The sequence below is a fragment of the Fonsecaea erecta genome (assembly GCF_001651985.1).
Source record: "Fonsecaea erecta strain CBS 125763 chromosome Unknown Scaff1, whole genome shotgun sequence".
NCBI classification, from domain to species: Eukaryota; Fungi; Ascomycota; class Eurotiomycetes; order Chaetothyriales; family Herpotrichiellaceae; genus Fonsecaea; species Fonsecaea erecta.
This window is the reverse complement of record NW_017387244.1, coordinates 3,522,803-3,535,761: the sequence shown is the minus strand read 5'-3', so window position 1 is coordinate 3,535,761 and position 12,959 is coordinate 3,522,803. Positions and strand designations below refer to the sequence as shown.

At 53.5% G+C, this 12,959-nt stretch overlaps 5 protein-coding genes across 5 annotated transcripts; 1 reads left to right on the top strand and 4 right to left on the bottom strand.

Moving 5' to 3' along the window:
* Positions 1-34: 34 nt before the first annotated feature.
* Positions 35-2,270, bottom strand: AYL99_01249 (hypothetical protein; the record flags this gene model as incomplete). The annotated part of the gene is made up of 8 exons (XM_018832765.1): positions 35-113; positions 246-406; positions 548-835; positions 928-1,298; positions 1,356-1,566; positions 1,618-1,773; positions 1,830-2,179; positions 2,237-2,270. 8 exons carry the CDS (start codon positions 2,268-2,270, stop codon positions 35-37), a joined length of 1,650 nt encoding a protein of 549 aa, XP_018698644.1.
* A 1,213-nt stretch (positions 2,271-3,483) lies between these two features.
* AYL99_01248 (hypothetical protein) lies at positions 3,484-4,105 on the bottom strand (the record flags this gene model as incomplete). Its single annotated transcript, XM_018832764.1, has 2 exons — positions 3,484-3,821; positions 3,874-4,105. 2 exons carry the CDS (start codon positions 4,103-4,105, stop codon positions 3,484-3,486), a joined length of 570 nt encoding a protein of 189 aa, XP_018698643.1.
* A 4,180-nt stretch (positions 4,106-8,285) lies between these two features.
* On the bottom strand, positions 8,286-8,621 carry AYL99_01247 (hypothetical protein; the record flags this gene model as incomplete). Its single annotated transcript, XM_018832763.1, has 2 exons — positions 8,286-8,297; positions 8,352-8,621. The coding sequence occupies 2 exons, from the start codon at positions 8,619-8,621 to the stop codon at positions 8,286-8,288; spliced, it is 282 nt and encodes a 93-aa protein (XP_018698642.1).
* Positions 8,622-9,773: 1,152 nt separating this feature from the next.
* AYL99_01246 (hypothetical protein) lies at positions 9,774-10,175 on the top strand (the record flags this gene model as incomplete). Its single annotated transcript, XM_018832762.1, has 1 exon — positions 9,774-10,175. The coding sequence occupies one exon, from the start codon at positions 9,774-9,776 to the stop codon at positions 10,173-10,175; it is 402 nt and encodes a 133-aa protein (XP_018698641.1).
* A 636-nt stretch (positions 10,176-10,811) lies between these two features.
* AYL99_01245 (hypothetical protein) lies at positions 10,812-11,771 on the bottom strand (the record flags this gene model as incomplete). Its single annotated transcript, XM_018832761.1, has 1 exon — positions 10,812-11,771. The coding sequence occupies one exon, from the start codon at positions 11,769-11,771 to the stop codon at positions 10,812-10,814; it is 960 nt and encodes a 319-aa protein (XP_018698640.1).
* Between the last annotated feature and the right edge of the window lie 1,188 nt (positions 11,772-12,959).

Below are 12,959 nucleotides of genomic sequence, written 5' to 3'. Positions count from 1 at the left end.
GGATCACTGGCCTCAACCCTTCCACCAGACCTTGTCACTCCAGACCGAACTTCTCGATCAGCGTCTCTGCAGCGGTTTCCGCTACCATGTACGCCGTGCTTTGAGTCATGCAGCTTCAGTAATTTGACGTATCAGTACATACACTTACAGACACAGTTACAAAACCTATTCTTACCTTTCCCGCCGTGCTGGTTCGGTGGACGTCGAGAGGAGGGGAGGGGAAAGGGGCGGAGTATGTAACATACCATGGAGTGGTCGGACAGACGCTGAGATCGGCCACATGGAGATTTTCGACGCCCAAGACCTGAAAGTCCGAGTCGCTGCACGCGAGCTTGTTCTCCGGTCGACCCATCATGACCGTCCCTGTGGCGTGGAACTGGGGGCCCGAGACGGCCTTGAGCCATTTCTAGATTGCCAAAACAAGAACGTCAGGAAGAAGTCAACTGAAGAGTACCCGTTGAGACCAGGCTTGAAGAAGTAGACCAAACAGGAACTCCCCCGCTTTAGTCAATGACAGATGGGCAGGGAAAGAGTGGGAGCATCTCACTTCAATGTCCTCGTCTGATTTGCTCGATGGCCCGTTGATATATCCGGCAAAGTACTCGGCGTTGGCCTCGCCCTCGATGAACTCCATGACCTTGCGCGTGTTGTTGATGTAGGCCCGGCGATCGTACGGGTGGGAGAGGGCATTGAAGTCAAAGTACGGCGGATCCGCAGGGTTGGCGGATCGGAGTCTCACCTCCCCGCGAGACTGTGGGTTCATCAGGCAGTTGACGTAGACGTGGTAGTACTGCACGTCGGGGAAGGTTCTCCCTTGGCCAAAGAGGGGAGCTGCCTGTGCGAATGGTCAGGATTCATGAATAGATATGCGGACAAGAAAAGAAAGGGATAAGCGGGTTGTTGTGTCTTCCGCTCAAGTATCCTTACCGTGCCAAGTGACAACTGAGGGACCGTCTTCCCCTTCAGATAGTCCTGTGTCGAGGGATCCAACCGTTTGAACTCGTCCGTCTCCAGATTCTCTTCCACCTTGAGGAAACAAAAGGGCAGACACGACCACGGTCCCGCCACGTCGGGCTCACCGTCCCGCGCCACGTCTCGGTCCAACAGCTTCTTGGACAGACGAGTTTCAATCAGCGACTGGAGGTGATCCTGGAGGTTCTTGCCGACGCCTTCGAGGTCGTGGACAACTGGTATACCCAGTGGCATCAATTCGTCCTTCGGGCCTATTCCTGAGAGAAGAAGCAGTTTTGGGGTGTCAAGGGCACCGGCGCATAGAATCGTGGCTTTAGTCCCGTAGGCTATTATTGCACAACGATCAGTACCGTAGAGCTATTTCCTGGCATAGCGAGTCGTACCACTGCGCCCGTCTGCCAGCTCAACCCCAACTGCTGTCTTGCCGCTAAACAGTATTCGAGTGACGACAGCATCAGTCCACACCGAAAGGTTGAAAGGTCGATCCGCGAGAAACGCCGAGGCTGCGGTTGTGCGAAGTCCGTTGGATACAGTGGTCGGTGACATGCCTATTCCTATCGGATTCCCACTGTTCTGATCCAGGTTGATGGGAAACTTTGGGCAAGCGTCAGCACAAGAGAACAAACAGCAAGCAGTGTTACATACTCCATGAGTTTGAGCGATATCCAAAACCTTTGTCACACCGGGCTCCCATTCCAATGGGAGACTGACATCGACAGGACCCGTAAAGCCATGGGTTTCTGGCGATGTACGAGAGTATTTTCTGAATTCGATCGGAGTATCGTCCCGGAACCGCTCGATCTCGAGAATGTCAATCTGAAAATACTCTTCAGAGTGGTGGTGGTGGTATACCCTACCCGTCTGAATCTTTCCTTTGTCTCCTGCCATCTCCATTTTTGGCAACCCGTCAAGTCTGCCCAATAGTCGTATTCCTCGGACGAGCCAACATAGTATACCATGGCGTTTATCATGGTTGAACCGCCCAGTCCTTTTCCTCTCGGATAGATAATACTCCTGCCGTGGACATTCTTCTGGACGTGGGAATAGTCGGTCCACCCAAGGCTCGGATCAGCGAGATTGACAAACTTCCGTCCAGCAGCACGGAGTTCGGGGTCGTCGAGGGCTTTTCCTGCTTCGATGAGGAGGACCGATGGGGCAGTGGACGTACGCGAGAGTCTAGAGGCCAGGAGGCATCCTGCGGCTCCAGCTGGATGATCGGTTAGATTGAAAGCTTTTGTGCTGGCATCCTGGGCAATCGACGCACCTCCGACTACGATGAAATTGAATTGATGGGACATGGCGTCAGACGTATCAGAAAGTCGGCAAAGTCGACACTCCTGATCTTGGGTTTGAAGAAGAACATTGTTGACGCATGCTCCGTCAGATACTTATGCTTCTCTTCAGCTGAATGGAACGGAGACTCGTTCGGCTGCTTCCCACTTATGAGAGACGTTGAGACGTCCATTTCGGTAAGTGCAGTGCTAAAAGGAAAATCTTGGGTGCTGACGAGTGCTTCTGAGGCACTAAGAATCGGATGCAGACAAGGACATAATTACCACCGGCGATGCGCTAGATATAGCCTGATTGAGTCTGGGTAACCAGGTAATATGTGACTCCACTGTAAGACGCTACGCGCGGCCCTTTTCGAGAGAGCAACCCGACATTCCAGGGCTCAAGAGGTATGACAGCTCTGAGGTGTGGGAGACGAGTCAGGCGTATGTCCGGTAAAGCTCGATATAATGCATCTCAGCCAGTAAAGAGGAGAAACGGATAATGCCTGTTGTTCGGTTCTCGCAAGTCGGCGATACACCCTGCCGCTTACCACACGTGTAAAGCGATGGCCATCGATACCAGGGACAGGGGAAGCCGTCAAGGAGCTGGGGACTAGCAGATCACGGATGCATAAAGAACATTTCGAGGAGAGGGTTGAGGTCGAAAAGGGGAGGTGAGTTGTCTTCTGAAAGCGGCGTGAGTTGAATGGGTGCCCACGTATGTACGAGTCTTGCCAGAACAATACATAGTAGGTGTCGCCAATGGCGATGGATACCATCCTAAGCCGGTGTTACAGGGATCCTAATTAAACTTGGACATCTCAATACGTGAGTGCGTGGCTCGCTGTAGAAACTAACAAAATCAAATGTGTCAAGGAAGTCGGGACTAAAGCGGCAACAAGCCTTTAGGTTTGGTTTGGTTGGAAGTAGTCATGATGGAAAAATAGACATGAGACGGATAGGTACCTTTAATTGACTAGAAATATAATCAATAGAAACAATTAGTTATATGAAAGATCCATTGTGGGACAATTGACGGCGGCTTCTGGATCCGACGAGAAGAACCCTATGTTAACATCACACCGGCACCGTTTAAAGAAGCAATACACGAAGGACAGGAATATGACCAAAGCCGGTAAGCTTGCAGAAGGACCTCCAACCAAACGCGATACGCCGAATGGGATGCTCCTTCTGTCCGTAGTCTTTGCCGAAGTGAGACAAATCGCGCAATGTCATCCTTTCAATCCTGTGCATCGGTATTGTCGAGCTGGCCTGGATGATGAATCGGTCGGTTGTCCTCGCCCTCAAGAGAGGCCAGAGGGGCATACAGTTGTGGGTTAGGGGACGCAAAGCCACTACCAATCTCAAGGAGCATGGAGGATCCAACTGACGAAGGTATGGTGTTTTGCGGAGAGGCGCAGCGCTCCTTCATTTGCGGAGGTATCTCCGGACTATGTGATCCAGACCGAGAACCATCGTCAGTCCTCTGCCCACAATCGATACTCGTTCCAGTACTGGTCATCTTGGATGGGGGAATGGCAGGATCGTGGGAGGGGTCTTCGCCGATGGATGGAGTTCCTGCGAACGTTAGTATATTTTGGTCGTTTGTCCACGAGAGGTTTCCGCTCACTCTGACGCTGATCATGCTGGTGCGGCTCTTGTGAAGTGAGAGTGGAAATGACCGAGTCCTTTGCTTTTGTTTCCAGAGTAGGAGATGATGAGCAAGAAGATTGAAGTGGAGCAGGCTTCTGGCCTTCTGTATATGGGTCAAGTCGATGTTGTCCATCATCACCAAACGGGGAACTATGGTTTCCAGTGTCACTTGACGCGCCAGGGCGATCGACGTTGCGTAACGGTGGCATTTTGTCGCTGATTCTGGAAAGGACAGGTAAATAGTGACGGCAGGCAGTGTCGGCCTGGCCCGGAATATATACTAGTTCTGGTGATCCCGACTTGTCACCTTTCCATCAGCAAGAGTGCTCTATCATTGGCCTCTGCCAGGAAGAGTCACCATGCTCCAAGTAGCAATCTCTCCGCCAGCTGGGATGGGCACTCTCGAGAGAATGTCCCTGATAGCAAAGCCCTCTGGACACTGCCATCTTTTGGGCATCGGGGGGCTTGGAATTCGAAATGTCCTTGGTCAACGGAATGAGGGAATTATGTTGGACTGGTCGCATCGATCTGCAACATGAGGGTACGGTATGAATCCTGAATCACGAGATGAGCCGAGCCTGAATAGCGGTGTGAGAGCAAAGAAAGGAGTGCCAGAGTAGATCGACAGTGCAGTGCTGCCTCGCCCAATGCAAAGCGACCAACAGGAGTATTGCAATAAGCTTCACAGGGCGAGGATAGCGGCTGCCTTTTCGCTTGAGCATTCAAACGGGACGAGGGAGGAAGACTTGAACCATGGCCAGGGTGGATTGTATGGCGAGGCAGATTTCCTAGGTCTGATGAGAATCAATCAGCTGCTTGGAACAAGGCCCGGCATCAAGGGAAACATAGAAGAAGCAGCCAATACCGACGTGATGCCTTTGAAGCTGCGGACGATGAAGACAGCTGGAGTAATTGGTGTGTGTGGTTCCCGGTGTTTGTGCCGAGAGAAAAGGGGATCGGATCGCCTCGACTACTGCTGCCTCGTACCTGCGGGCGGCTGCACAGAACTTTTCCTATCCTCACCTCACTCACCTACACTCTTGGGTTTGTTGCTTCACTGAAAGACTCTTTCCTGTGACTCCGCCCCAGACTTGTTGGCCCTGATGTGGAATGGCCCATCCCACTCGCCTGTCAGCACATTCCTGTACAGTCCTTCACAGCCCTCTGTGCGCCTCCCGACCTGCCTGGGTGCGCCCATCGCCGGAAGAGCGTGCACTTGGACCTGGCAGCCCAACGTCCAGGAGAGCCACGTCTTTGCCGTCACAACTCTGTCTTCATATCACATTCCTGAGCCTCTCCTGGCCCCGTATGTGGATCACCTCCTTTGGGACGGTCAGCCGGTCGAGACGTCCTGATATTCACCTGATCACGATTAGCTGTGCTCTGCCCCACGGATTGCTGCCCAACATGGGGTACCGGGCTCTTGGTCTCGCTGGAGGGCGGCCCAGTGGAAAGAGAAGAACAATACACACTGGAACACGCTCTCCCCAAGCTTTGGCAAAGCTGGCTGCTGTGCGACGTGGCCGGAAAAATGTTGCGCGCCGACCACGGTCTTGGGTTTTGTGGTGCCCGCTGCTCTCTGCCATGTCACTCCAGCTCTGTCAACCTCCTCCATCCCTTTCAGAAAGTAAGTCAAGCCAGGTAAGGTCATCGAAAGTCAGCCATTCCTGGATGGCAGTGATTGGACCGTTTGACGCTGCAGGTTTCCTCGTTCAATACCTTACCCTGCAAGGATCGAGAATTGATTGCCAGAAGCTGGGACCGCCCGACAAAGGAGAACGGGAAGATATCTCACATTTGAGGCACGAAGTTATTCTACACTACTAGTCTTGTGTCATGCGCAGCAAGCCGGTCGCTGTTCGGTACCACATTCCAGGACGGCGCCGAGTGCACATTTCTCACCATTGGCGTGCCATCTCATCCGGCCACCACTCACTTCCCCCCGAAGAAGTGGATATCCGTGTTTGGAACTCTTCACCAATGATGTTTTGATCTTCCAAGCTGTTCGCTGCTGGAGGAGTCCGCTATGGGTCGACGGCGACCGCCCATACCGCTCTACGGATTTTGTGGAGTGACACCACAGGTCACTTCACGTAGTGCCCTTGTCTAGTCCGTGCATGCTGGACCAGGGAACCGGTAACTTTCACAGAAGACATTCAGCAGCTTCTTCTAAGTTTCGAAACCTTCTTCCTGTTTCATTGTTGGTACTCTAGCGATCTAGCCCGCTTTGGCTCCGTCCCTCTCCGTTTACTTTCACCGCCTCTTTGAAACCAACTTGAAGCGTTGTAATTAGTGGCCTTTGTGTTCCGGCCATGATGTTTGCATTTGCTTCTGTTCGCTTTGTGTTCCAACCGTGTGTTTTAAGAAGACACTTCAATGCGGACCGAGTCCTTGGTCCTGCATCTCAGAGACTGCCCTCACAGGATGCCCTCGAGGCCGCAAAGTTTTACGGAGCGAATGCGTACCTGCTCGGACCCTCTCTCGATTTTCATTGATGCGTTCTGCGGCCTCATTCCAGCTTGGACCTCCGAGCACGATCAAACGAATGTCCTCTTCTTGAGAAGCACACAAGGGTGGGTGCTGGGAACTGGCAATACTTCTGTATAATGAATTCAAGAGCAGGACCACAAATGTGAGAGCGACGGTGAGCGATCAATGAACGTCAAGCTATTCGACGAATAGCCGCTATGTACGTGACGTGCACGATTTCCCACTTCTCGCCAGGTGATCATGGTCAGGGGAAGCATCGCTATTGCACCAAAGCATAGCATCAGTTCATACGGCGCAGTCCGTCACGCAGAGGAAGAGGCCGCCTGGTAGGCTGTTCCAATGGGGAGGCGGACCAATGACCGTGATCTAGTTGCGCGATGCTGCGGTACTTGGTCATCTTACAGCCCTGATGTTCTTTCGCCATTGTCATCTACACAGAGGCCGCATAGTCCCAATTCGACGTACCTGGGACATCCATACCACAAACCAACAACACTTCATCCTCGAAAGCCTGAAACAGCCTTCCGAGAACCCCTTGCATGTCAGCAGATTTGTGAGCAAGCTAACGACCATTGTGTTTGACATGGACGAGGGATACAAAGAGGTTCATGGCCACCTGGAAGGGTCAACATAAAACAAAAAGCGGTCCGCAAGAGCATGGGCAGTCTATGCCTGCTACTCATTCCGACAGATATCTGTCAGCAACGGGGCTGTTTCCAAGCCTACGGTTGAGTAGGCGTGTCTGGAAGACTTGAACTCGACTCGAGCTCTTGACGGTCGTCTCCCACCGCGTCACTCTGGTCTCGTCCCGTGATGTGAGAAAGTTATGGCCATTGCACTCTACCTTACATGTGTGACAGAAGTGAAGCCGGCTCCAAAATCACACTGTCTTTCGATTCCCAGGGTGACCCACGCGAGATGTTCTCGGGGTTGCTTGGGAAGGGTCGTGAGCTTCCTCGATGCTCCCCAATGCGGGAATTAAGGCCAAGGTGAGGTGGACGACGCAAACAGGTAAGTGGACCGTACCTGCACTTATCGACAGGGATAGGAACACGACGGTGGGTGGGCAGGAGTTCATCCGCTACGGTGGAAGCTGGTCACGAAAGTAGACTGTCTGATGTGCAATCGAATTGACACCCAAGACACTGTCACTCCTACCTGGAACAGACAATCGACATCATTATTATGTTCAGTCCCGGCAATTCATTCCAGCGTATGTCGCAACACCCTCTTTTCCTTCTCTACGAGCCTGGCCGGACGCAAGACCAGCCAGGTCAAATATCTCCGTCTCTTTTCCCCCAATCTCCGCGTGCAATGGATGGACGGCTGGATGAGATGGTGGTCCATCACATGGCCAAACATTTTGCCCCTGAAGGTGCTCGAATGCTATGCTCCCAGCGTCGCCTTCCCCCCTATCTCGGGCCTCAATTGATTGGGATGCGATTGTAATGCTGAACGCTTCCTAAGCAGAGCCAGAACAAAGGTTAGTCAACCAAAGAAAAAGAAGGGCTGCAAGTTTTGTCCCATTGATATATGGGGGGGCGGCAGATGGGAGGAAGGTGAGAGATGCTGCTCCTTTTGGTCTCGTTTGTCTCCTTGCAGGGAGATTCATTGCACAAGGATAACAGGGGGAAACAAACTTACGGCCTCTGCTCTTGTCGGCGATGCTGGCGAGTCCTTTGACGTAGTCGGCAAACCATTGTTGGGATTCGCAGGCCTGTTACAGTCGTTGAGGGAAGAGGTGTTTTTTCCCACCCCGCCCCTCGAACAATTGGTTAGCTTTGGTCAGCGGACTGTGGGATGAAACAATATCTTCATTCGGCTTGCGGGATAGTCCACGGTCTCTTATTCCCTTGTCACTCATCTTCCTCGCGCCTCGTCTTCCCTCCACAACATTTCTCAACCATGAGACTGCACACAAGACAAGGAGAAAAAGGGAAGGGAAGGAAAAATAGCACCACTCACCTCCGTGAACCAATCCGTCCCCTTGGTCCAGCTGTGCTGGATGCGGATGTGCGCCGGGTCTGTGGGGTCCTGGGAGATCTCGCAGAAGAGGCACTCGGGCATGGCGCGCATCTTGTGCACCACAGGGGTCACCAGTGCGACGTACTCGGCCAGCCTGTCCGGGAAGATGTAGATGTCGGTGACCATGAGGGAGCCGTCCTTGCCCGTGGACGAGACGAAGTTGTTGATGGGCACCAGGTTGCGGTGTTCTGGGGGCGAGGTGGAAGTCATGGCTGAGCGAGGTGGGTGGTTCGATGCAATGTAATGCAATGAAATGTAAGGCAAAGCAAAGCAAAAGAAGAGACCTATCTCAATGTGACAGTGCTATAGGTTTGCTGGACGTCGGGTGGTGGTTCTTGGACACAGGGCAGGGAGATGTTTGACAACCACAGCCGCCGTGACGAGCTGGCAGTATGAATATATATATATATATGCATGTCACAGGACAAGCCATCCAGGGCTCCTGCTCCCTTTCTCGCTCTCACAGCCGTCGTACACACGGCACATATTATCGCTCAGCAGCACGGGTAGAAGGGGAAACCGTCAACCTGAGAATCGACAGATACGACCTACGCTCTCTCCTTTGCAGGGCACTGCAAGCGAACCAGCACACATTCCGATTCGTTGGTGTGTTCCTCGTACTGAATGTATGGTCCGCGTGAAAACAAAAGGGGAGTTAGTTATACGAGAGAAAAGGGGGATTCAAGCGCAGATGGAAGCTTTCCAGCCGCAAAAGTCTCTTTCTTTTTTTTCTCCCTCCGCTTCTCCCTGGGAATGCATGGTTCGTAGTAGCGGGAAAGGGGAGCCGTTGTTGCGGCTGAACCCTAGGTCGCGTCTCGACAACGCGAAGCTGAGGTTGGGCCCCCGGCCGGCTCATCGAGTTCCGCAAAGGGCAAGTGTTCGATGGGTGCGAGAGTCAGAGTGTGGGGGGAGTGAGAGAGAGAGAGAGAGACGGAGAGAGGGAGAAGGTACGTAGGAAAGGGGGATGATGGGCGATACTCCATGCTTTGGAGAAAAAGGTCCCATCATCGCTTCGATATCGGCGGCGGCTGCGGGAGGAGCGGTCGTTTGGGCTGGAGATTGTTGTGAGTTGAGTCCGACGACTGAGAAAAACTCCAATTCCTGCCTGAGGGGAAGAGCAAAGTGCCCGCGGGTAATTGCCTCCTCGTATATGCTTTCTCGCAGAGTTGGAGACGATGTTCTGAACATTGTACTGCTCCTTATACCCTTGGTAAAGAGAATTTGACCGACCAGAGCAGACAGAGCAACCCAGCGAGGAGTAAACAAGGTTGATATTATATCGACCCCCATCAAGACCATCACAATCCCCAGCACATCCCTCCCTGTGAAGAATAAACAACAACACCAACACCAACACCAACAATGCCATCCACCATCATCCCCTCGTCCCGCAACGCCACGGCCTCGAGCCGACAGGCCAGCGGCACGTTCACGGGCACGGTGTGGATGGACCCGATCTACAGCGACGCGGGGCCGAACATCAACATCAACCACGTCATGTTCACGCCGGGAGCGCGCACCTACTGGCACACGCACGAGAAGGGCCAGCTGCTGCGCGTGCTGGCGGGCGCCGGGTGGGTGTGCGACAAGGGCGGCGAGCCGCGCCGGCTGAGCGTCGGCGACACCGTCTGGTGCGACCCCGGCACCACCCACTGGCACGGCGGCGACGACGGCACCTTCATGCTCCATCTCGCCGTCAGCCACGGGAAGACTGTCTGGCACGAAGAGGTCTCGGAGAAGGAGTACCAGGCCAAGAAGAAGTGATTGCGACCGTCGATCTTTCTCTTACCGAAGACGGTGGAGAGGAGGGGCCAGGGGAGGAGAGGAGGAGACAGGACGGGGATGGATGGGGTGGTTGAACTCCCGCAGCACAGCACGAAGAGATGAAGGAAAGGATGAAGGAAAGGATGAAGGAGGAGGGAAGGAAGAAAGAGAAAGAGGAGGAACATGGCCACGCTCAGCAGCCTGACCCCAACTGAAGTAGACCGACTACAGCCGCAGATACAGCAAAACAATGACTGCCTCGTCGTTGGTTCAACCCCCAGCAGCTTGACCCCCTAAAAGCAGATTCCATCATGAGCCCACACGTCTAGCCCTAGCCATCTGTGCTCTCTACCAGACTGGCACAGGGTATATATATGGTTGAAACGCCTGGGAACGTGGTAAAATGCGGAGCGCGTAATCTGTGCAATGGCTCCCCAACGCCGCCCCAAACCTGCTCAGAAGTCCCGTAATAGTGACCAAAAACAAAAAAAAAAGAAAAGACGGGAAGTGTTCAAGGAGAGCCAGAGGAGCCTGACTCAGCTTCCCACACATGTACTTGAGACGCCAAAAAAGCGCTGCGCAGTCTTGGTGTTTAAGAAAAAAACCAGGCGGGGGCTGTCCATCCGTCGCTGACCCTCAATCCAGCCCCTTGATGCTCTTGACAAGATCTATGGACGGCCGCCCCGATCGTCTCCAGATGGTCTTGCCGTCACCGGGATCCTGCATGTCTGGTGCCGGCAAAATCTCCCTCAGCAGGTCGTTAATGTCCAACCCTTTCTCGCGTGCAATCTGCCACTGCCTGGGATATCCCAGGCTGACCTCCTCGAATCTCACTCCGTCTCGCCAATCCGTCCGGCGAACGTGCAGATGGCCCGTCACCACAACTTTGGCGTTGAACCGCCGGTGCCAGTCTTCGGTCTTTTTGGTGCCGCACCAGAGGCTGAAGCGGGGAATCATGGGAATCGTGATGGTGTCTTGGCGCAGCGGCCAGTGGTTGACCAGCACCAGGGGGATGCCTCGTCGAGAGGTGGCTTCCAGTCGTTCCTCGGCCTTGGAAACGAGCTCCTGGCACCACAGATCGCGCGACTCGTACGGGTCCGGGTGGAGGAGGGCTTCGTCCGTCGCCACGATGTTCTCCTCCATGGCCCATTCCAACGCGTCTGCTCTCGACACGTCGTCGGGCCGGAAACTGTAGTCGTAAAGCGTAAACATGGGGCAGATGATGCAGGGCCCGCCTTCTCCTTCCCACTTCACGTACTCGTCCTCGGGGGTGATGACGCCGTACTCGTTGGCGACCCGGAGACATTCTTGATACTTGAAGTCTCCGCGGAGTTCCTCGTCGAGGACGTCCTCTTCGTGTCCCTCGACGGGGTTGCGATGTCCCGGCAGCGTGTACAGCTCGTGATTGCCGGGCACCCAGAAGACCTGCTTGAAGAGTTTCGTCGTGAGCTTAAAGGCCTCGTGGAGGTGTTCGATCTTCTCTCCAACATCGCCACAGATGATCAGGCTGTCGTCCAAGTGAGGTTTAAGGTCGCATAGAGCTTCGCGGTTGTGCCTGTAGCTGAGATGGAGATCTGAAATGGCATACAGTTTCATGGTGGCGGCTGAGTTACATGAACCGCGTCCTTATCGGCCAAGCCACCAGAAACCCAAGCTTACAACTTCGGGTCTTTCTAGACAGGCTGACAAAGTAGTTCGCTTACTCAATCACCAGGTCAGGGCAGGAGCTGGAGAGAAGGTGACAAGAGGGGTTCAGACAAAGGTGGTTGACAGCGCGACTCATCGGCAGCCTTGCTGGACTGTCATCACGCGCAACACTGAATCAGTCCCTCTTGAGGTTGCTCGTATAAAAAGCCGAGGAACGTGGCTGGAGGGAGGTACTGGCTGCCGGAAACGGTAATGAGCTGTTATAGGACGATTCGGGGGGGTAAAGTTCCACAGAGAGTGCAAAGTATTGAGAGCGTGTGCAAAGCATTAAGGCTGAATGCCCTAAATTCGGTGAACGAGAGAAAAGGCGACGAGTCATCAACGAATTCGTCGGGCAGGGATGGCCAACCCTAAGGTTTCCCCAAAGCCAATCACAAGTATTCTATCCTCACTAGCGGCTCCCGGAAGATCTTGGCCTCGGCAAAGTCGTCTCCGGAGTATAATTGTTCCGATCACGGCTATCAACCAGCATCTTCTGCTTGTCGGCACCAGCCAACATCAAATTCCCCGTTGCACTGGCTTGACTTGATCATGCGGCCTGTCGTTCGCTTCTAAAGGATATAAGAGAACGGCACGTTGTAAATTCCCCACATTACAGGAAACACAGTTGAGCATTATTCGCCATGAAGCCATTGACACGTAAAGCAACACAGAAAGCTTTCATTGAAAACACAGCAAGCTGATTCTATATTGCATTGTCCCAGCCCAAAGCTCAATCACCATCTAATGCCACGCCCGCTCCTGGGCCAACCCAGAAAGACAATTCGCAATTCAGCGAAGAAGCGACCACACTCGACTTCGACCCAGAAGGGGAAGTAAAAGGCATGCAACAAGGTGGTCCTTAACAACCGCAACGGCATGTGCGTAGACTCCCACAGAGGCGCCAGGAAATAGCGCGCTCCACACATCGACACCGCCGTTTGCCAAAGAGAAAAAGGAAAAACCGATTATGTGCAGCGAAAACTCAACCCAATCCAGTCCTATCCAATCCATTTCAGTCCGCTCTGGGCCACTCCAGCCCGAGCTTTCGCCGACTCAAAATCTGATTCTTTGGTTTATCCAGAAAGCCCATGGTAT